The sequence below is a fragment of the Lutjanus erythropterus genome, chromosome 13 (genome assembly GCF_056507025.1).
Source record: "Lutjanus erythropterus isolate fLutEry1 chromosome 13, fLutEry1.hap2, whole genome shotgun sequence".
Taxonomy (NCBI): Eukaryota; Metazoa; Chordata; class Actinopteri; order Lutjaniformes; family Lutjanidae; genus Lutjanus; species Lutjanus erythropterus.
In genome coordinates this window covers 32,925,562-32,948,451 of record NC_139329.1, presented here as the reverse complement: position 1 = coordinate 32,948,451, position 22,890 = coordinate 32,925,562, and the positions used below count along the sequence as shown (strand labels likewise).

Sequence of the window (22,890 nt, the reverse complement as noted above, 5' to 3'; positions counted from 1 at the left end):
CTTCACACATACCCAACATGGGTCATTAAAATGTTTTTGTTGTTGACTTTTGCAGTGTTCAGTGATATTCTCATTGGTTAATGCCTGTACTCTGCAGGTTTGTTCAGTTCTTCCTACGTCTCGGCTGTGGTAAGGCGGCTCCAGACCCTCGCTCGCAGCCGGTTTTGCTGCAGTTCTCCGTGGACGGAGGTCTCACCTGGGGCCTCCTCCAAGAATTTCTCTTCAGCAACAGCAGTAATCAGGCTCGCCTTGTGGCCCTGGAGATCCCGCTGCGTGCCCGCACTCCATCTACACGTCTCCGCTGGTGGCAGCCCTCAGAGAATGGACATTTTTACAGCCCATGGGTCATTGACCAGGTACAGTAAGTGAGGATTCATCCATCCAACCATCCATCTATAAGTCTTTAATCATTTCCATTCAAGCATTGAAACAGCTTGGCTGTTATCCATCCAAACTTTAATTTTTCATCCTTCTGCAAAATCCCTTGTGAATTTATTCTTCATGTTAACAATGCACGAACATTTATCTTTCTTTAGGTGGTAGTTGGTGGCAGTGCCAGTGGCTGGGGACCTCTGGAAGATGATTTCTCCTCAATCGACGGACGCTCATGGCTCCTCCACCCTGGAGGAACCCGGATGCCTGTCTGTGGCTCTGATGGACCGGCCTTCGCTTTCATAGAGAAGTCCAACACTCGCTACGCTGTTACCACTGACATCAGTCTGGGTCAAGATGCCTTCATCCAGTTCGATTTTTCTGCTTCCTGCTCTGTCACCAACTCCTGCTACTGTAAGCATTAAGGAGCATAAATCAAACATGATTTGTACTTAATACTAAATAGGGCTGCAACTAAAGACAATGAATCTGTCAGTTAATTTTTTAATTAAATGTGCATAATTTTGTCTATTTAATGTCAGAAAATAGTGAAAAATGCCTGTAAAAATTTGTTTTAGTTCAACCAAACAGTCCAAAGTCCAAACATGTTCATTTACTATTATGAATAACAAGAAAAGCATCAAATTCTGACATTTGAGAAGACAGAACAAGCAAATGTGTTGCATTTTTGCTTGGAAAATGATATAAAATTATTAATAGAATATAAAGATAGGTGCATATTTATTTTTGTTGACTAACCAATCAGTTGATCTATTTCTGTTTGCATTATGAGCATTATTTTGAAAAGTTCTCCCATCATCAATTTCTTGTTATTTCTAACTAAATGGCAAAAAGACACTTGTTTCTTTGTGATGACCTGATGAAGGTGCAAAAGTTTTGCTTTTTAGTTGTTTTTCACTAAAACAGCCTTCTGTAGTGAAATAAAAAGATACTAAAATAAGTTCTAATATTCTAAATTTATGCACTGTTTATGTTAGACACAATGCAAACACTTATGTTTCTCTTCTTTCTTTGAAGCTGTGGAGTTGGAGTATTCTCTGGATCTGGGTCTGACTTGGCAGCCTGTGGTCAGAGACTGTCTGCCTACAAGCCCTGACTGCTCCTCTTACACCCTGCAGAGACTGTTAGTTTCTGACACTTACAACAAGTGGGGCCGTGTTACGCTGCCGATCCCATCATACGCCAGGTCAGCACTCCCCCTGAACTTCAATCAAACACATGGACAAATGTGCAGCTTATAGCACATCCCGACACCCCTCATTTTCTCCATGAGCGGCAGTGGTGTAGCTGCTCCTTTTCAAACACAGTCAGAATACATTACAGTCTGATTCAGATCATGAAGTGCCATGTCGGGATTTACAGTTTAATCCTTTGCTGTATAATTTATTTTAACTTAACTGTATCTGTGACTTTAAATTACGTGTTTAGGTCTCCAGCCACAAGGTTCCGTTGGTTCCAGCAGGCTCCATTTGACAAACAGCAGACTTGGGCTCTGGATAATCTCTACATTGGAGATGGCTGCCCAGATATGTGCTCTGGACATGGACGCTGCCAACAGAGCTCCTGTGTGTAAGTAACAGCAGCCTCATGCATGCAGGCAACACGTTTTTACTGTAAATGTTTTGAATCTCAGCTGGTAGAAATGCACAATTGAGTGAAATACAAAGTTTTAATTAAAAATGCCTTATTTTCTTGAGCTTTTATTCAACTTTGCATGTAGCTTTGTTGTTTAGTAATTATATTTACGTGCTCACAGAATGTTGTAAATGAAATACTGTCAGTAAACTCACCAAAACTTGATGGCTAGCTTGTCTTTGACTCTGATTATTAGTATCTGACTTTACCATCCTCCTTAGGTGTGACCCAGAGTGGGGTGGAGAGTACTGTGACGAGCCTGTGGTTCCTCTGCCGTCCCAGCTGAAGGACAGCTTCAGCCGAGCTCCCTCGCTCAGCCACTGGCACGTACTCACCGGTGGGAAACTCAGCACTGTGTGTGGAGCTGTGGCCTCTGGAGCTGCTCTGCACTTCAGTGGGGTAAATATACATCTGCTCTTGTCATTTCTGTCTTTTGTTTTGCCCTTTTCCATCTGTTTTTCTTTCTTACAACATTTTCTATAATGAGATGCTCCCCAACCAGGGATTTGGTGGAGGATAAATAAGGATGAATGAGTTTTAATGCATGCATTTTATCTATGCATTGATTTATACAGATTAAAATGCTTGATCCAGTTTTCCCTTGACATATTCTCTTAAAAAAAAAAAAAAATCTAATCATTTTGTTCTCCATTGGCTCATGAGAGCCTAATGAGGACATTAGCTATGCACTGACTTGTGCAAGGTTGGGATTGAACTAACAAACTCTAGCACATGTGCTGATTTGATGGGGAAAACAGATGATAAAGAGATCGTGAGAAAAGAGAGACATCTAACAGTATCGGAAAGATGCTGCGTCCAAGTATTAATCTGTTGAATAAAAGACCTCAAAGTAAGTAGCTGTTAGCCCTGATGTCCAGCTCAAGTTTTCCCGAGGCACTTAGCATGGTGCTGTAAATGGATACCTATTGACATGCTGATCTTGGACGGACACACTGCCAGAGAAACCTCTTAAGAGCGGCAGTTAAGGTCTAACATTAAGCTCTATGAAGATAAATTGCCACCCTGGTTCACCCAATATTTAAGTCAGTTCTATTATTGTGGTTTCAGCAATGTTCTCTGTAATATAAATAACTTGACAGATCTTTTTACAAGGATGATGTTGAGACAGAAAGACAGGCAGGCATCTTTCTGTCCATCACTGACTCAGACTTCATTTCTCTGTGTGTCTGTGCGCAGAGCTGCAGCCGTCAGCTGGTGACAGTTGACCTGAACTTGACCAACGCTGAGTTCATCCAGTTCTACTTCATGTACGGCTGCATGATCCCACCTAGCAACCGTAACCAGGGGGTGCTTCTGGAGTACAGTTTGAATGGAGGAATCAACTGGCACCTACTGACAGAGATCTTTTATGATCTGTACACCAAGCCTGGGTGAGACACACGGACTTAGCTACTTACCCAGCTGAGTGAAGAGTGAAGCAGGACATCTGTGACTGTCTTTATGGTTTTTTTTTATCTGTGTGCAGGTTTGTGAATGTGCTGCTGCCCCCTGCTGCCCGTCAGGAAGGCGTGCGTGTGCGCTGGTGGCAGCCACAGCACGAGGGAGCGGATCACAGTGACTGGGCTCTGGACAACGTCCTCATTGCAGGCTCAGACCCGCGGGCGCAGATATCTGACACATTTGGAGGGGTGGCACTGCCCAATCACGAGAGAGCTCCTGCTGATGGGACCTCGGGTAGGATAGGGCAACTGAGCGAGCAGGAGGAAACACCCATAGGTATTTCTAAATCAATGCTACTACCACTGGGCGCGCATCAGCCTAAAATGTTTCATGCACATTTATGACTGCATGCTCAAGGACCTCTCATGGTGTCAGTGATTCACACTTTTTGAAAAAATCAATATTTTATTGACTCCTTTGTTTTATGCTGACTACCAGCTCCTCTTAACTGGCCGATAGAGGCCACAAGGCATTGACAGTGAGGCTTAATCTGTTGCAGGCCACACTCTGGGCTTTCTTGTGGCTCCAAGACATCCATACAAAGATTTGATCTCTGAATAGCCACAACTTCCACTGGAACATGCAGGCTTTGACCTGTAAATAAGCAATACTGAGTCTAAATTTCATTCAATTTCATCTTTTGTGAGTTTCTCCAAAAATACAGATTTCTATACCTATGATGTTGTTGTTCAGGTGCCTTGTTGCTTGTAATGTTCTCAATAAATAATACAATGTTCTGAATAAATTACAAAACGTTCTAAATTAAAAAAAAATCAGTAACAATGTTCACACTGAGAAGTTTGGACTTATCGTCATGAGAACACTTACACTATACTATACTATACAAAAAAAACTTTGCAGATCTCTGCTGGTTGTATCTGGCATTTGTGTCGGCATTGCAGTAGGTGCTTCACCATCTGTTGCCTGGCAGAGATCTGCACTCTACCACGTAACCTTTGATATTGTTTTTATTGCTAAATTTGTCTTATAACTTCCTTATTTTTGCTTGTGTTTCTTTCTTTGTTCTCAGTGAGCGATCACTGGTTGTTCTCAGAGGACTGCTCAGTGCAGCGTTTCTGCAGCTCTCCTGATGGAGTGATGGTGTGTGGCAATGCTGATGGGAGAGAGGTGTATGCTGTCACACATGATATTATACCTGACAAAGGCTGGGTCATGCAGTTCAAGGTAACTAATCAGCCTAAAATGACACATAGGCAACAGTTATTGTGTGATGTTGGTGCTGTTGTTGTGATGAAATTACATTAATTCCTGTGTATTTTTATAGATTGCAGTAGGCTGCAGCGTGCCAGAGCGTCACGCAGATCGGCAAGTTCATGTTCAGTATTCAGTGGACTTTGGCGTGACCTGGAAGTACCTGGTACCCCAGTGCCTGCCTGCTGATCCCCGCTGTGGAGGTCAGGTCTCCCAGCCGTCAGTCTTCTTCCCTGCTGAAGGTTGGAAGAGGGCGGTTTATCCCCTCCCTGACAGCCTGGCTGACACGTGAGTCACCTTGCTTTTGACAAAACATACACTACTGCTCCATATTTAATGGTACCTTCACCGCCTGCTTCAACTGAATTATTGATAGATCAAATGATTGTCATCATATAAATGATTAAAACCATTGTTATATAAATCATGAAAAAGGTTTGTGTGTTGTTTGAATAACCTATCCTGTCACTTCCTCAGTGCGGTGCGGTTCAGGTTTTACCAGCAGCACTCAGACATTCAGTGGGGTGTGGAAAACTTTTACATCGGTCCAGCATGTGACAGCCATTGTGGGGGACATGGAGATTGTCTCGATCAGCGCTGTCTCTGTGACCCAGGATTCACTGGACCAAACTGCTACGCCAGTACCGCTCTAAAGGTAGAGTCTGCCTCTCACTCACAGATTAGAAAAAGACGAGATGTTCAGTGATTCAGGTATGTATGTTTTCTCTGCAGGCATCTCTGAAGGAGCGTTTTGACTGGGAGGGGGCAGCGGGCCCTCAGTGGCAGGTGCTGGAGGGTGGCAGACCGTGCACAGACTGCGGCGTGTTGGTAGAGGGGACAGCCCTGTACTTTGGAGGGGCTGACGCTAGACAGGCTGTCACTGCTGATCTGGACCTCCGAGGAGCAAAGTTAGTACTCAGCGTCCGTCAAACACAGACAGAAGTTTTCTGTTCATCTACTCTAAGTGCATTTTGATCTGTGTTTCTGTGGACAGGTTCGTGGAGTACTGGGCCAGGATTGGAAGTGAAGATAACATGACAATGTGCCACCGACCAACTTGTCGTAAAGAGGGAGTGTTGCTGGACTACTCTACAGATGGAGGTGTGCCAACCACAAGCACGCATACAGTGCATTGTGTATTTTTTTTCTTTTGCATCATCATCACTTCACAATTTCTAGGGGTGGGTGGTTCATTCCCCAAATATTGATATGACCAATAATACATTTTGTATTTGAAGATTGATTTTAGTGTTGTTGGGATCAATACCAAAAAATGGCTAAGTCTCACTTTCTCTCTTATCCATTTGTGGATAAGTGGATATTCAGCATTGATTAATGTTACATTTTCAAACTATAATTTCTCATCAATAGCTGTTACTTCAGCAAACCAGTTAAATATATTTTCAGACAGTCAAATAATTTATTCAGCCCATTGAAACTTGTTATCTAAATGAATTAATTCCATGCAATTGAAAAAAGGGATATAAATAACATATATACTCCCCCTGATTATGTCCCCTTTTTTCTTCCTGTTCTCATTCTGTCCACATGTGCTCCTCAGGTGTGTCCTGGACACTGCTGCATGAGATGGACTATCTGAAGTACGTGTCAGTGAGGAGAGATTATATCGTCCTCCCCGAAGGAGCTCTGACCAACGCCACTCGTCTACGGTGGTGGCAGCCGTTTACAATTTCCTCCGGCCTCGCCACACCCAGCCTGGAGAGAGCCCAGTGGGCCATAGACAACATCTTGGTGGGGGGGTCGGACATCAACCCGTCCACTCTGCTCGACACCTTTGATGATGGTGGGTTTGTTTGTGCTGCTAACCTGTGTCTGACAGCTCACCCGACGCGAAAGATGATCTGGAAATCACTCTTCCCCCTCTTTTCTTTTCATGCCTGTACCGTTCACCAGAGGGTGTTTCTCATGAGGAGAGCTGGAGCTTCTACCCTAATGCTGTGCGCACAGCTGGCTTCTGTGGAAACCCCTCATTCCACCTGTACTGGCCAAACAAGAACCAAGACAGGACACACAACATCCTGGCCACTCGAGAACTCATAGTGCAGCCTGGATATATTCTACAGTTTAAGGTACAGTGCTGCAAGAGAGACACAAACCTGCTGCATTCAAACATGGATGTTTTAGTCCTGTACTTAAAATTTCTCTTTTTGGTGCAGATTGTTGTCGGCTGTGAGGCAGACACCTGTGAAGACCATCATTCTGTCCTGCTGCAGTACAGGAAGGATGCAAGGTAAGTAAGACAAGTGTGCATGGGATTTTGAGCTGGGTCAACAAATCTCTGTGGACAAAAGTCTTATTCAGATTTGCTCTACAAGAGAATGATTAAAGTAATAAATGACCCAGAGCTGCTAATCTTAAATCAGAAATTAAAAGATTAAACAACATGCTAAAGATAAAAGGTGTAAAGTTTTGCTGTCTTCAAAACTGAAATAAATATTTAACAAAAAGAGGAATACTGGTTTAAAGAAATGTGGTATACTTGATAACAACATGTTTCTTCCAGAAGTTAATAATGAGTCTGGAAATTCTAAAGAAACATTTAGACAATGCATTTCACCTTAACTAAATCTGTAGTAGATTTAATCTAAAGCTATGCTAAAACTAAAACTACTCAGATGAACAAAATCTGACTAAACTACACAGGATTTTCTGTCAAAACTGACACTGCTTGGCTCTACACCCTCCATTTACCTTTTAACATTATTTGAAGGCTTTATTTTTACATGGTCAGTTTTCATCTCTCACTCTCTCCCTTTAGGTCCGACTCGTGGCAGCTGGTGCAGTCAGAGTGCCTGCCCTCCTCCGTCAACAACGTGGGCTGCTCTCCCTTCCAGTTCCACGAGTCTACAATCTACAGTCCGGTCAACAGCTCAACATGGACCAGGGTCACTGTCCAGCTGCCAGACCACGTCTCCTCAGGGTAGGAGCACACAAATATTTTATTTTTGTGATGACTTCACTCTTGTGCATTTTTCATCTAATTCATATTTTTATACAGAGGAATAACAGGCAATAGTTGAAGCAGTGTAAGCCTGTTATGTATTTCCAGGGCCACCCAGTTCCGCTGGATTCAAAAAGAGGGGACAGGAGAGAGGCAGAGCTGGGGAGTGGACCATGTTTACATCGGGGAGGCCTGTCCGGGGCTCTGCAGCGGCCACGGCTACTGTACAAGTGGAGTGGTCTGCATCTGTGATGAGGGACACCATGGTGGGCCACAAACAGCACATTATATTCACACTCCTACACACACAGCTCTCTGTCATTTGTTCTGTTAAGAAGAAAAGTAAACATCAGTACACATCATGAACAGTTTTACATCACTCTTGCTGAAAACATGGCCACCTGTAATCTTTATTCCTTCAATTTAATTACTTCCCCTCCCACCTCAACAGGTGACGACTGCTCCCTCTCCAGCAGTGACCTGCCCAGCTCAATCAAGGACAACTTTGAGTCCGGCAGCGTGTCTCAGGAGAGCTGGCAGTTGATCCAGGGCGGTGGAGTGGGCAGCGGCTGTGGGCAGCTCTCGCCGCACGCCCACGGAGACTCACTCTACTTCAATGGCTGTAAGATGAGGCAGGCAGTTACCAAACCGCTGGACCTCACTAGAGCCAGGTACAGGTACTACCAAAACATACTGTACATAAAATAATTCCACATACACCTACCTCACAGCTATGAGTGCTTTGTTTTCTCCACATTTGGATCTGTTTTAACAACCTTAAATATTTCCTTCTCTCTTGTTCTTTTTTTCTCTGTCTCCCTGCAGTAAGATCATGTTTGTGCTGCAGATTGGCAGTGTGGCACAGACAGACAGCTGTAACATAGCTCTGGATCAGGCTGACACAGTCGACCGGGCTGTGCTGCTGCAATATAGCGTCAACAATGGCGTCAGCTGGCACGTAATCGCCCAGCACCAGCCCAAAGACTTCATAAAAGCCCAGAGAGTCTCCTACAACATTCCACTGTGAGTGACGCTCAGTTTAAACTGTACCATTTTCTGCTTTTATACGATGTTACCAATAGCTTTAATCTTTTAAAATCAAGGTTGTACTTTCTAGTAAAACATGAGCTAATAAGCTGCATTTCCAGCTCAGTTCCAGCTTTTAAATTCTTTATAATGGTGCCTTGTTAAAACGCGGTACTATTAAAACCAGTGAGGTGAATTTCATCAGGCTGTTTTGAAGCTACTGTAACCTCTGACGACCCTGACTGACCCTGCAATGTTTCCCATGGTCTCTCCAGAGAGGCGAGGGTTAAAGGGGTGATGCTGCGATGGTGGCAGCCACGCCACGATGGCGCGGGACATGACCAGTGGGCGCTGGACCATGTGGAAGTAGTTCTGTGAGTACCCAATTCCCAGCTGGCCCACGGCCCCCCAGACTGGCCCCCAAAAGAGCCCTGATCTGCCCCTGTCTCTACCTCTGCCTCAGCCTCACCTGTAGAAACGGTCCCCTCTACTCCACACAAACACAGGGATACGCAGTACACATACCTATATTGTGATAATATCTACATGTGTGCTGCTCACCACCTACAACCAACCTCTCAGCAGTTGTTTAAAAATGTTCATCACGGCTTCTGGTGATAGGCAAGCAGAGTAGAACAATGACTGCAGTGTGCTTTGCTGTTTGTGGATGGCTGTTCTGTGTATGACAGATAAATTCCTGCTGTCAGATCATCATATTTTCAGTGTCTTGTAGGACCCATGCATCTCCCAGATAAGCAACTTGTCAGCAAGTCTTTCCACTGAAATGTCTAAAAAGTCCTTAAATCACATTTAAAGCCTCAAAAGATTATAAATACATTTGCCATGTCTTTTTGTACCAAAGCAGTCATTAGATGTGAAGCACCCATTCATATATCCATTCAAAAATTACAGTATGCAATCACAGGTAGCCCATCTGCCCCTAGTGGCCATGATCAGGAATGACACAGAACGATAAGTTCATACTGTTTACAACACAGGAAACTGTGAAGGCGGCGTCACATCTGTGACAGTGAGTCTTTGATCTGTGAAGTCAGCGTTGTCACACAGGCCCATAATCTGACTATTTTTGTTTTCATTTTCACTTTCATTTCATGTGCAAAAATGGTCCTGTATTTCATTCTACTGGGAATATTTTTTTTTAAATTTGATTTGATGCAACTTTATTTACACCAGGTATTAAAATGGGATCTGTAGCCAGATATGTTATCCTGATAATAAACTATCCAATCTCGTCTTTGTGTTTACATCTGTTTTTTTTTTTTTTTTGATTGTAAATTTGGCAAATGCAACACATTAGGTTATTCCTTTCTTCGTATAAATAGTATTTTGTCCATTTAATTACATGCTTTGTTCACAGCAGATTAGCTGCGCAGATAAGTGCAGCTCACACTTACAGTTTTTACTTACTGTATATTTATATTTATTTATACTGTATACTTACGTTCCCACCTGAATTGCTTTCATTTTTCATGCACCTCTGTCAAATAACACACTGGCACAGAATATATGTGTAGTCAGTCAGAGACATGTCACTTAGAAATGTTTCAGCCTTCCCGTTTCCTCACTCTCAAAGCTTTAACAGCCACCGATATTTGAAGTTTTCTAAAGACAAATACCTGTAGTTGTGTATGGATGCCAGCACACTGTATAGATTTCATTTCCAGTCAACTTAAGATCCAAACACATTGTGAGCCAGACTGCAGCAGATCAGATCACATTGTGCATTTAGACCCAGCATTAACACACGTTTTTCCTTATCTGGATAGCATGTCTGGATACAGATCACATTTAAATACCTGCACTGATTCACTGATTGTTTCTCTCTTTCTTTCTCTTTTTACATTTATATTGAATTTTAGTCTGTAACCAGGAGCAGTAAACATTTCGCCTACGTGGAAGTTTGCCAGTTTTCAAATAAAAATGGCAAAGTTGGAGATTCTGCAGGGCACTGAAGATATCATGAACATGGTCTAATCTCAGCTAGCATATTCTCAACACGGCAGTATCATGAAGCATTTTGAATGCATTTTCTGCATGTTGCTGTGGGTATCAGAGCAGTGTTCCCTCTCGGGTGCTGATTGTTCATTCAGACGTACCCAATGCATTTCAAATGCTGAATACTGACAGTCACATGAGGCTGAAGTTGATACGAAAGTTGCATATACACAAAAACACACACTTAATGCCTAACCTGAGCTGTCCCTGGTCGAAGTGGTCGTGACCTGTCCCACTCCCCCTCCTTCGCACTCGCACGGTTTTCAACAGTGTCTGCTGAAAAGAGTGACCGTGATCCTCACACTTTGCTCTGTTGTTTATTTCTCTCTGTTCGCCACTCCTCCACTCCTTCACACATTCTTCCTCTCACTCCTACTCCTGCTCAATCTTTTCTTTTGCTCCACACGCCTTTCCTTCCCCGCTGCTTAAACGTGTTTGATCATGTGGTCATGCTCACTCCTCTGCTTGTGCTGCATCGTATCCTGCCTCACTTCACCCTCCTGGTCCTCCTCCTCCTCCTCCTCCTCCTTCTTTCCTTCCTCAAAACTCGCTCTTTCCCCTTTTTCTCTTTTTCTCTTCCCATTCTGGCACACAACGGACGGATTACTTCTGTATATCTTGCTCTCTGTCTTCACCTCTACCTGTGGTTGTCTCTCCTCATCTTTGTTACATTACTCTGCTGTCTCCTCACTCAATCTCCACCAACTACTCCTCTGCTCTCCATACTTTCTTCCTCATTCTCTCTGTCTGTCCGACTCACTTTCTCTTCTTCCTCCTTGAACCTCTGACTATCTTTATGCCTCTCCTCTCTCCTCCCTTCTCCCCCATTTTGGGCCCCTGCCTCCCCAGGCCGGGGCTCCTACCCCCCCAGACCTTTCTGCGAGACAGCAGTCCCCTCCTCCTGCTTCTCCTCCCCTCTCGCGCTCTAACCTCTGCTCTCTTCTGTATTCTGCTCCCTCTGGCATGGCTGTAGTGTCAGGTAAGTTCTCCGCCTCTTCCTGAATGCAGCCCCCTCCCTCACCCTCTCCTCCCGACCCTTTTCTTGTCCCCCGTTACACTGTGCACACCCTCCGTCACTTTCACTGACACACCCAGCCCTCCTCATTATCACCACAGTCATGTCCATGCCCTCGCTTTAACTCAAGCCCCCCAGGCAGGTCGACAAGCGGGCCAGCTGCTCACAGCGTCCAGGTGGAGGCTCGCTGACAAAATGATCAAACACGCAGATCTTGAAGGGAGGGTTTGGATTATTTGAAGTGGGGTTTTATGAGATACTTATCCATAGCCAGTGCTTTAAAGCAGCAGATAGCAGGCAACATGCCTGCAGTTTGGAGAGAGGAGTACCAGTGTGTGCAGCTAAGCAGTGTTCTGCTGTGGACGGGCTCAGCAGCAAAACATATTTTAGCCACTTAAGAAAGGTCCACCGAAAAGAAAAGTGTACACAATATTAAGAATATTTTCATGGCTTTACCTTGCAGTCGGACAGCCTTTTCTGAAACTGCCATTATATAAGCCAAATATCTTGCTAAACCAGACTCCTTTTGCAAAAACAGTTATTTCACCTACCAGAACACGAGTGTTGCTGGTCTGCTGCTGCCTCGATCTCTAACACAAACAAACTGATTGAGGCAGCAGTAGACCAGCAACTCCTGTGTTCTGCGAGGTAAAATTACTAATTTCGCAAAGTGGTTGGTTTGAAAAGAGAGAGATTTCGCTTTTATATCGGAAGTTTCCCAGCAGAAAAGGCTATCTGATGATGAGATAAAGCGATGAAAATATAATGTACACTAATAAAAATCTGTATCAGTTTAGATGTACGCTATATTTACAATATTTTCACCACTTCACCTTGCCGTCAGATACCTTTTCCAGTGGGAAACTGCCATTATAAATCATTCTCTTTAATCCAGCCTCTTTAATCCAGCCTCCATTGGTAAAATCTTTCATTTACCTCACAGAAAACAGGAGTTGTTGGTCTGCCGCTGCCTCGATTTTGTTTTATTGTATGACTATGGTGTTTTAAAAGGTAAGTTGGGAATCACTGAAGTCACACAATAACTCAAACAAACTTACCGATCGAGGCAGTGGTAGACCAGCAACTCCCATGTTATGCAAAATAAAATTACTTTTTTCACTGATAGAGTCTGGTTGGTTTGGAGAGAGAGAGTGATATTTGCATTATATAACAGCAGTTTTCGGTTAGAAAAGGCTGTCTGCCAACAAGGCACAGTACTGAAAATATTCTAAATGTACTGTACACTCAAGTTGATATTGATTTTTTTTAGGTGGATAAAATATGTTTTGCTGCTGACCGTGTCCACAGCAGTATATTTTCTGGTCCTGCTGCTTCTTGCCATCTACTGTAAGTAAATACACTGACTATTAATAAGCATCTCAGGCAACCCCACTTCAAATAATCCAAGCTGTCCCTTTAAGATTCAGCTCTCAGGGCAGAAAACAAACAATATTCACAATAACACAGTAAACAGAGGCATAAACAGGGCAGTAAAATCTGGATTTTACATCTCCTAAAAGGGTTCAACACAGTGTCACCAGATGGAAACGAATTCCTGTTAAATGGCGTTGGTTTTGAATGTGCAGTTTACACAAACTTTAAGGCATTTTTAATGTAATAATTTACATACACAAATGTCAATAGTACTGTGTTTGTGTGTATATGTGTGATGTAATCCATCACTATACCTATATCTGTTTGTTTCGTTCTTGCTACTACCTATACTGCAGACTGTTTTTGAAGCTAACACACAGTTCATTGATCCTACTTGATAAAAAGATTACTGATTGTGGGTCTAGCATTGATCTCACTCCAGCCAGAGCACTGATTTTTTTCCATCATATCCCAGCAGTAGTTGCAATGCAGGGCATCTTGCATCATTAATTTCAAATGGGGGCCCATTTGGTGGGAGAGTTTCATCTGACTAACCTCCTCCATCCAGCTCCTTGCATGGCTTTATAGATCGACTGTTGCAACAGCTCTCCATCCCCTTTTTCACTCATGGCTGTCTGTCTGTCTGTGGACAACAACAACATGACTCTGAACCAGGAGCTCCTTCCTCACTACCCTCTGGTTTCTGACCAAAAAACCAGGGAAACACACACACACACACACACACTCTCCAACACATGCAATTTACCAGCCATTGCCCCATCCGCCTTCACACTTCCACCTCCACAGCATCACCCATCCCACACACACACACACGCACCATCCTCTACCCTCCCCCCCACCCCTCCTGATCCCCACCCCGCTTCGCAGAGGCCCCCTGCCTGCCCTGGCTGCACTCCTGGCTCACTGGCACCGCCCTGCTGGATGGAAGAGGCAATGAACAGGCTAAGCAAGAGCGATCTACCGCAGCTTTTCTCTGTGTCTCTTAGTTTCAGAACCACCCCCCTTTTCTCTGCTCACGACCCTGCACTTTTTTATGGCTTTGGTTTAGTTATTTTTCTTTTCTCCCCAGTAATGGCTGCTGACTCTGACCTCAAACACTCAGAGTCAGAGTTCCCCTCTAGTATCTGTGGTAGTATGTTTGTAGACTGTGTCCCATGTCTTGTCTTGTGACATTTGGTCTTGGATACATGTAGCTACTAGTTCTACCGCCATGTTCACCGTTTAGCTGCTCATTTTTGTGCAGAACGTAAACAAATCCAGTCGTGTAGAGTAGCGCCACCCATTCTCCGAGCCATGAGACCCATACAGCTGTTGAGTGTTTGAGGTTATGGCTGAAACATGATTTAAAAATGCCAGCATGAACCTGGGTGCGAGTGAGTGCGAAAGCTGCATTCGACCATTCGTGCGTTTGCGTGCATGGATTAGAGTGCGTGCATGGGAATGTGTGGATTTGTGGCGCCCTTTGCGCGGTCACTAATGTTGACACTCCTCCTCTTTCCCTCCCTCCTTCACTGTCTTTGTATCCCTGCAGCACCCGTAAACAAAACTACATGATGAACTTTGCCAGACAGACCGGCGCGCGTCACTACTACAGCCGCAAGAGGCGGGCACTGCGACAGCGTGCCTGAACCCACCAAGAAGGGATTCGCCCTCTGACCTGCCAATCACACATCGACCCGCCACGCTCATCCTTTTTCTCCTGACGACATATCGCCCTGTCGAGTCCCATCTACCGGAGGATTCCAGTCAGCCTTAGACTTCCCTCACCCACCTCTCCTTACCCTCCGCCATCCAATCCGTTTACGCCAGCCAATCAAGGCCTTCCCAACCACACGGGTCGGCGGGAATGAAACTCAGAAGAAAGGAGTGAAGCGGCCATTTTGTTTACTTTTTTTCATGGACGGTCGGGGTTTCTAGTTGTTTTCTAATTGTTGCTGTGGTTCCTCTGATCCCTGTTCCCACCTCCCTCTGGCTTACCTCCCCCTTCCTGCTCCTCATCCTCCTTTTTCCTACCACACTGTGAAATTGAGAGATAATATATCACTGCTGAACTGACCAGCCGATTGGAGAGTTGCCTCCCAGTTCCACTGAGCCGCCGCGGGGGGGAGGACCGCTCCATTGTCGCCAACCAGTACGCCAGGAGAAAGACCACGACGATGACCATTGAAGAGGAATAACGGTGATGAAGAAGTTCAAAAAAGAAAAAAAAAAGAGTACTGTGTTCTTGCTGTTCTGTGTGTCTGTGGGTTCTTTTTGTGATGAGTTGACTGTGGTGTTCTGTTCATTTGTTTGTTCGTTTTCTACTAATTCATATGCTTTTAAGGGGGGGAGGGGAGGGGGGTGCTGGGTTCTGTTTCCTTTTTCCTCGTTTATCTGGAACGGATGTGGGCTAGGGCGCGGAAAAGCCCGGCCTCCAAGCGAAGAAGGAACGAAAGAAGGATTTGCACGACGGGAAAAGGAGAAAATAAGAAAAAAATTAAAGACTGAATAATGATTTTTTTTTTTGTTTTTTTTTTTAATCATTTTTTATATATGTTGGTTCCCGAAAATACAGATATTTATGGTAAATGGTTCTTCACGTAACCTATTTAAGATGCACTGTGCGTGAAATCTGTATGTTATTTTCTAGTGTTAAGTTATTAGGCAGTTGAGTCGAGCTCTCAGACTGCATCATGTCCCCTCTTCCTTCTCTTCCCTCTTCTCTTGTGCTGTTTCCCCCCTTCCCATCTCTCTCTCTCTCTCTGCTGATTTCTGAAACCTGGAGGTGAGGCTCTATTAGTGTTGTTTTTTGAAGTCTGTGTAATATGGACCCTCTGCCCTCAGTGTAACTCCAGTATAGCAATCTCCTGTATATATATGTATATCCACTATGGGGAGACCCAGCAGCCTTATAAAAGGGAAATAAAGAACTGTCCAAACCTCATACTGTACACATTGCCTGAGCTGCTCTCTTTTTCCTCTCTTGCATTTCATCTCTTTATACTTTTCTTATTGTCAGCAAATCTCAATAATGTGTTAGTGTGTCTCCGAACCCTCGACTACGTTTTACAAGCTGCATGTCTGTTTACTTGACAAGACTAACGTTACCTTCACCTACAAACTTGTTGATTTTTCATCCTTAATAAGTTAGTTACTTTACTTTTCACACTTAGCTTGGTTTATTTGTAGTATTTACTGTTTGTTTTGTATATATTGTTTCTGGACATTTTGATAATTATCTCAGTGTCCAACATAACTGTCTTTCCACTGTTTCAACAATCACCAAGATGTTTTTGGTCTGTTTTATTTTGTTTCTGTCACATTTGAATGATGAAGATCACAATGCTAGCTAGCTAACTGTTATCTAAAACACTGACTTGATTATCAAAAACACTATATACAGAATGAACACTAAATACTATTAACAAGACCTACCAAGATAACTGTGAAAAGTGAAGTAACTAACTTGAACTATTCCACGAAGGGCCTTTTGGCTGCAGGTTTTTGTTCCTACCAAGCCGGAGCACACTAGGCTGGACTCATTTAATCAACTGATCAGTCTTCAAACACCTGATTAGTGGAGTCAGGTGTGCTGTTGATTGGTTGGAGCAAAAACTTGCAGCCTTTGTGGAATAGTTTGGACATGCCTGATGTAGATGAGGAAAGTGTTACTATATCATTGACTAGAAATAAGCACCTGCAGTGCAGCTCGTACAACCGATATAAGTGACATTACATTGTGCAAATAGCAGAAGAAGACTTTCCTTCTTGGTCTGTGGAACTCAACCCAGTGCCCGTTTTCATTTGATCTTTGAATATCACCCACAAAAATATACATACACAAAATAATTCACATTATTTTTTATACTCATTCAGTAACTCCTCATGCCCTGTGGATGGGGGCACTGTCATCCTGGAAGAAACCACTCTCATCAGGATAGAAATGTTTCATCATAGGATAAAAGTGATCGCTGAAAAACTTTGTATTGATTTGCAGTGATCCTTCCCGTATAGACTTTTTTCACAGCAGGCATATTGATATAAAATTGTAGGGTAAACACAAGTGTTGTGTCAGGGTCCTGTTTTGTTTTGTGTAGCAGAGCATTTTCCACTGAACATGCACAGTAGCAGCATCCTGACTCTGTTTGACCTGAATCGAACAGAATCTTAATATCACTGGTAACACCTGTGTTTAGCCTACTAGTTCATGTCAAAATGCCCGCTGTGAAATGGGTCTGTTTACTAATGTCTTTCCCATAGATCTAAATGATCTAAATGTCCCATGGTCGCTGTTCCTGTTGAAACACTAGCCAGTTAGCAGTGACTGAAGCTCCTGCCATCTGTACCCCAACAATGAACCCTCTGTCAAAGTCACTTAGATCTCTTCCTCTTGCCATTTTGATGCAAAATCAGGATCAACTGCGCCTGCACAGCTTATTTAGACAAACCACCGAGCACGACTGGATGTTAATTGTTTAATTGTGCCATGCGGTGCATCTGTGTGGAAGTACTGGCATTGATTCATGCATTCATTTATTTCTCCACTCATTTATTCAGCTTTCCCATCTGTATGTTCGCTGCATTTGTTGGGGACTTTTTTCAGCACAAATAAATACACATTTGAGGCTCCAGTGAGTATTTACAGTAGCAGGGCAGCAGATTGTATGTTGGATCATTGGACTCAAAATAAAATACAGCACCAAAGTGAATCACTATGAAGGAACATGTTACTCAGTGCAAAGGTGTGGATCATCAATGTGTTTTTAATTAGTTGTTTTTGGACATCAATTGAGATTTAAGACATTTTGGTCTTTTCATGAGATTTGTTGACAATAATAAAGATACAGAACATTGCCAGCCTTGACTGATCTGTGTGTGTGTGTGTGTGTGTGTGTGTTTGTGTGAGAAAGAAAATATTAAAGAGTTTAGAATATATATTTTTATTCAAATATTTATTAATAGACATTAAAACACAATAAAACAGATTTTTGTTATCAAGTTATTATTTAAAAAATGTTGAAGTCTCTGCCTGCTTGGTGCACACCTCAGTGTCTTCAGACTGGGCGTTCACCTCGTATTTCTGCAGGCCCTCAGCATTACTCCATGCTGAGGCTGCAGAGATGTCAGAGCCCTGCTGGCTTGGTGTTGAACTAACCCTTCCCCCTTGACATAAACCCCTAAAGATGCTCATAACACAGCACATCAGGAGTCCTCAGTCACAAGCTGCCAGCAGTCACGGCTACAGTCAGAAGTGTTACGGCGATGTAGAGAAATCTGGCTGTGACGCCCGGGCAGGAGTTACAGTACGGCCAATCGCAGCAGTCGTAGCTCATGGTATAGGCGGTTCCTTTGAGGGGGAGGCTGTGCACCCGGCTGCAGTCCATCTCCGCCATGCAGCCCCTGGCCGACAGGGCGCTGTGGTTTCCATAGCGACCATCTGCCTTGAAGCACAGCTCTTCAGGAGGGCATTCTGTCACAATGAGCTCAAAGGTCTTCTCCTTCTCCAGGATAGGGCTGTAGAAGCACAGGAGGTTGTCACAGAGCAGCGAGGGGAGGAGAAGGTAGAACCACAGCACAGCAACACGTAGGACCTGCATCATGTTCGGCCTGCAAGGTGAAGAGAGGCATTTGGTATTTTACTGACATCACCTGATACTGTGACAGATATGAAACCAAATAAATAAAACTTAAAGAGAAGGTCAGTGATTTAGCACTGCACTTCCATAAAGTTAGGGAACTTAAGAGATTAACAAAAAACTGTAGGGTTCAAGTTCCAAAAACACTGGATCCTACACTTCCCATGATGCAACTTGAACAAGAAGTTTGCATTTCAAACTGGGAATGTTAAATTTGAAAATAAGGGCGTTTACAAGGCAAAAAAAGGGATCTAAATGGCTTCACAGACACGTGTTTCATCTAAAGTTTCAGGATGTTCAGGGATACTCTGAAAGTGGCCCAAATCTGAAAATATCAGATTCCATGTGATTTGTGCTGTTCATACTACCATGAAAAATCAGATATGAATCACATATGAGTAGGAATTAAATTTGGGTCACTTTTGCCTGCAGTGTGAACGTAGCCTACAGACTTCTGTGAAGCATTTGACGTACGAGCCGAGATGAAATCACATCACCTGGGTGATTATCTCAGACTTGACAACGTTCCTCCAGAGTCACAAAAGAACAATGTACAATGTTGTTTTAGGAAATGATTCTGTAGAACTCCTGATTAATGTATTGACTTTGACATGTAAAATCAGTCTTCTTTGATTCATTTGTTATGTTAACTGACTGAAACTGAAAGAGTCTTGGTTCCCCCAGGTGTCAGTGATCTCTACTAATCATCATTCAAAATGCTCAAGGCTCAAAAGTCAGAAACAATTTCAGTTTGCAACTTAAAAGGAACAGTATTTTAAAGACTCACCTGCTCATTGTAAAGAATTTAACTCCAAACAGGTAAAACTTTTCAGAGCTTCTCCTGATGAACTTTTATCTCACCACTGACTCTGGATCTCCCTGCACAGGCCACACCTTCCAACACACCTGCTTGTAAAAATCCACACAGAGCAACTCTACCAAGTGGTAATCATGGTGCTTTTATTTTGCTGCATTCGTCAATAACCACAGAAATGTCAGAGTTTACTCTGCATGAGGATGGCTGAAAAGTCCACCTTTTTAGTCACACAAAACACTGACCCATTATGCATTTTTTCTTTCATGTATGCATTAATTTAGCAAAAATACTATTAAGCACAGACATTTAAAACCTGTGGAGACTCAGGTAAGTACCTATGGCTAACAGGCCTCCCCCAGCCTTCTACAAGCACTTCTATGATGATGTGTAATTTGCACACGAATCCCAAGGCTCCTCTCTAAGAACATTAGTAGAGTTTGTATGATTTATTTTTTCTGTGATGATCCCCAGTAGCGTCTTCAGGTTTGCGTCAGACTTTGGTGCGATGTTACATTTGTCTTTGCAGCAGCAGGCGTGGCTGAAGTTGTACTGGACCCCCCGGTAAGAGAGGATCTCGTAGGAGCCGCAGAGTTCAGCGTCCACGCAGCCCTGAGCAGACAGGACGTGGACGGAGCCGTAGCGGCCTCTGGAGCTGGAGCAGCGCTGACCGGGCAGACACTGGCTTGTGATGTTGGGGCAGGGCTTGCCTTTGTGCTGCAGAGGACAGTAGAGACAGAGCAGGCTTTCCAGGCTCAGAGCAGGGAGGACCAGAGCAGCTGTGGCCAGCAGGATGGAGGTCAGGAGCCAGTGTGGTCCCAACAGATGGATGTCCAGACTAATGTAAATCCACACACACACACACACACAGTTAAATAGCAATGATAGACTGTAAACTCTCATATAATTAGTCACATTCATCAGTTTGGGGTTTTATGGGTTTCAACTTCACCTGCTCTTTCTGTCTGATCCCATCTTCCTTTACTATAAAACCTTCCAGAAAGGGTGAAGATGTGTGAACCTGAGGAACCTCCGAACACCAGCAAATCCTCTGATTATCAAGCAGGATCAGGTGTGTCTTTGAAGCTCTTTGAGCTTAATTAATAAATAATGTGAGATATAAACACACACAAAGCAAATTCAGTTTTAGCTTTCTGTTTATTGCCCAAAAATAACACCTTACCCTTCAAAACACTTCCAAAACAGTCTGTTTTTTTAAAAAGAAAAGGAAGAATATAGCTCAACTGAAGCAAAAGACAGGATTGCAGTGCCATCTGCTGTCTGCTGTGCTACATAGATGAAGACATGAAAACAAAATGAAAAGCTGACGCCTACATTTTCTTTTTACTTCAAATTTCACGCTGGACTTTGACAGATGTGCGAGCAAGAGAGTCAAAGTTCAAGATGCAATGTTATGATGAAGCAGTTTGTCCCAGTTTGTGTGCGTACAGTACATACTTTCAAGGGGCAGCGGCATTACTAAAAGTAAAACTAAAAAGTATGCGATTTAGAAGAGATATGATTTGATGGAGTGCTAGTAGCTGTTGAATGTTGATGATGTCGTTTTAAAACCTCATGAAGAAGGCGTCTGCAATTCAAAATATAAAGGAAACATAGTCCTCTATTTCAGCACGTTCTTCTTTCTTTCTTGATTTTCTGGTCATGTTCCATAGGCAGATGAAAGCGAGAGCTTTCCCGCTTTATATAAAGGCTCCTGTGAAGAAAAACAAATACAAGTTATCTATAATCCAGCAGTCGTCCCCAAACTTTTCCTGAAGGGGGTCTTCTTCTAATATTGAGTAAACTGATGACCCCTGACAAAGTGACATATTTTATAGATATTTGATATTATATTTAGTGCAGAACAATAACAGTAAGCAACAACAGGACAGTTAACCTAAATCATGAACACAATAAATACAAAAAGTTTGTGTAAAGGAAGTGACTTCGATACATTTTGAGCAGATTATTTCATGTGATTTTTATACATTATCTGTCTGTTTTAAGTTTTTGTTTTGTTTTTGTTGATTATACTTCTAATTCTTAATAGGCTACTTTTTTGACAAATTCTTCTTCCTGACCCTTTACCATTGTTCTGTTAGCTCTTTGGTTGTTTTAACTGAACACTTATGTATTGCAGGACACGGCTGTTTAGCAGAGAGTGAAGACTCTGTGAATGTAGCTTGTTTTCAGGTCTTTACCGGGCCCTTGTCCTTTTCATATCTTAAATAATAATCTAAATTTTAGAAATAGGTGATTGGTTTAGTTTCATTTACATAAATGGATGAAATGCTGAGATACAGGCCTACTATATAGTTTAAGTTTTCTCACACAGGTTTCAAACCTGGGGGTCCCTACTTCCACAAAGGGTTTACCAGTGTGGTAGAGAATGGAGTGAGTTGCTTACCACCAGCTCCTCATCCTCGTTCTCCTTGGCATAATCTCCCCATTCTTGTTCTTCTGTGGGGTCATAGGTGTACAGAGGAATCAGCCTGTGGCGCAGCTCATCTAATCTGCAGCAAGACATACAAAAGAAACCAAATTCTGACAAAACACAACACAACACAAGATGCCAAAGTGATCTGAAAGTGCAACAAACTTACCTTGATCTCCTCCTGATGTAAACAACCTAAAGAGAAGCACAACAACAACAAAAATTTGAAGATAAACCTTTGATTCAGTCATATGAAATAAACTATGCAGAGCTTTTCTTACCGTTGCCACAACACATCCGATCACCGTGAGTATTAAAACGGGAATGAGTGCATAGTAACCACGAAATCCAGGTTTGGGGTCTGGGGGTGAAATGTGGGGAGTTGTGTGGTTGACAAACATTTCTCTCTGCTCGATCTCCTCCTTCATACACCCCTCTGCTCTGTGCACCTCAGCTGACACCTTTGTGACACATTCAGTGGAGTGCTGTTGTTGTCATTCCCACTGAAAGGCCACGTTTCTCAACCCCGGGAAGACTCATAATTAGTGCTACAGAGAGACACAGAGACAGAGGTTACAGAGAGATTTATAATCCACCCCCCAAAATAAATCTGCATATAAGGAAGCTTTCTATAATGTCCAAATCATTCCTCAGATTAAAAACACCCAGTGCGAGAATTTAATCTTACCTTTATCTGTCATATATGGAGTACGTGTGCACACATTTCCTCCTTGCTGCTCTCGTTTCACTTCACATAAGAAACAGCGCTCACATACGTCAACCTGCTCAATGGCATTCCTGAGTGAGGAGTGGATATGAAGTAATGTGTTGGTTTGGTAGAACTGGAAAGATGTGTTTATTACATGAAAAGGAGGTAAACTTCCAGTAAGACTGATTACTTCACAACGGCAT

General features: G+C 43.2%; 4 protein-coding genes across 7 annotated transcripts in view; 1 reads left to right on the top strand and 3 right to left on the bottom strand.

Annotated features, from left to right (window-relative positions):
* The window catches only part of reln (reelin), a 119,885-nt gene extending 103,840 nt beyond the window's left edge, over window positions 1-16,045 (top strand). The window contains exons 44-65 of one of the 4 annotated variants that reach the window (XM_084733275.1): window positions 98-356; window positions 537-786; window positions 1,411-1,579; window positions 1,822-1,962; window positions 2,250-2,427; window positions 3,226-3,419; window positions 3,515-3,765; window positions 4,520-4,674; window positions 4,775-4,989; window positions 5,179-5,356; window positions 5,434-5,609; window positions 5,696-5,802; window positions 6,263-6,505; window positions 6,616-6,791; window positions 6,879-6,952; window positions 7,481-7,642; window positions 7,772-7,929; window positions 8,115-8,334; window positions 8,489-8,686; window positions 8,965-9,063; window positions 11,679-11,684; window positions 14,647-16,045. In XM_084733275.1, the coding sequence (XP_084589401.1) occupies window positions 98-356; window positions 537-786; window positions 1,411-1,579; window positions 1,822-1,962; window positions 2,250-2,427; window positions 3,226-3,419; window positions 3,515-3,765; window positions 4,520-4,674; window positions 4,775-4,989; window positions 5,179-5,356; window positions 5,434-5,609; window positions 5,696-5,802; window positions 6,263-6,505; window positions 6,616-6,791; window positions 6,879-6,952; window positions 7,481-7,642; window positions 7,772-7,929; window positions 8,115-8,334; window positions 8,489-8,686; window positions 8,965-9,063; window positions 11,679-11,684; window positions 14,647-14,743 (3,706 nt within the window). In that variant the 3' untranslated portion in view covers window positions 14,744-16,045. Of the gene's footprint in view, window positions 1-97; window positions 357-536; window positions 787-1,410; window positions 1,580-1,821; window positions 1,963-2,249; window positions 2,428-3,225; window positions 3,420-3,514; window positions 3,766-4,519; window positions 4,675-4,774; window positions 4,990-5,178; window positions 5,357-5,433; window positions 5,610-5,695; window positions 5,803-6,262; window positions 6,506-6,615; window positions 6,792-6,878; window positions 6,953-7,480; window positions 7,643-7,771; window positions 7,930-8,114; window positions 8,341-8,488; window positions 8,687-8,964; window positions 9,064-11,554; window positions 11,685-14,646 lie in introns of those variants that run through there. The other 3 variants (XM_084733274.1, XM_084733273.1, XM_084733272.1) reach the window with 3 other exon arrangements.
* Window positions 16,046-18,195: 2,150 nt separating this feature from the next.
* Window positions 18,196-19,656, bottom strand: LOC146316912 (protein Bouncer-like). Its single transcript, XM_084734259.1, has 2 exons — window positions 19,518-19,656; window positions 18,196-18,701 (listed from the first exon to the last, which is right to left on the bottom strand). The coding sequence occupies exons 1-2, from the start codon at window positions 19,523-19,525 to the stop codon at window positions 18,311-18,313; spliced, it is 399 nt and encodes a 132-aa protein (XP_084590385.1). The 5' UTR covers window positions 19,526-19,656; the 3' UTR covers window positions 18,196-18,310.
* A 10-nt stretch (window positions 19,657-19,666) lies between these two features.
* Window positions 19,667-20,663, bottom strand: LOC146316911 (protein Bouncer-like). The gene is made up of 2 exons (XM_084734258.1): window positions 20,497-20,663; window positions 19,667-20,382 (listed from the first exon to the last, which is right to left on the bottom strand). Exons 1-2 carry the CDS (start codon window positions 20,517-20,519, stop codon window positions 19,923-19,925), a joined length of 483 nt encoding a protein of 160 aa, XP_084590384.1. The 5' UTR covers window positions 20,520-20,663; the 3' UTR covers window positions 19,667-19,922.
* Window positions 20,664-20,683: 20 nt separating this feature from the next.
* On the bottom strand, window positions 20,684-22,803 carry LOC146316910 (uncharacterized). The gene is made up of 5 exons (XM_084734260.1): window positions 22,667-22,803; window positions 22,260-22,526; window positions 22,148-22,173; window positions 21,952-22,057; window positions 20,684-21,258 (listed from the first exon to the last, which is right to left on the bottom strand). Exons 2-5 carry the CDS (start codon window positions 22,404-22,406, stop codon window positions 21,205-21,207), a joined length of 333 nt encoding a protein of 110 aa, XP_084590386.1. The 5' UTR covers window positions 22,407-22,526; window positions 22,667-22,803; the 3' UTR covers window positions 20,684-21,204.
* Window positions 22,804-22,890: the final 87 nt, after the last annotated feature.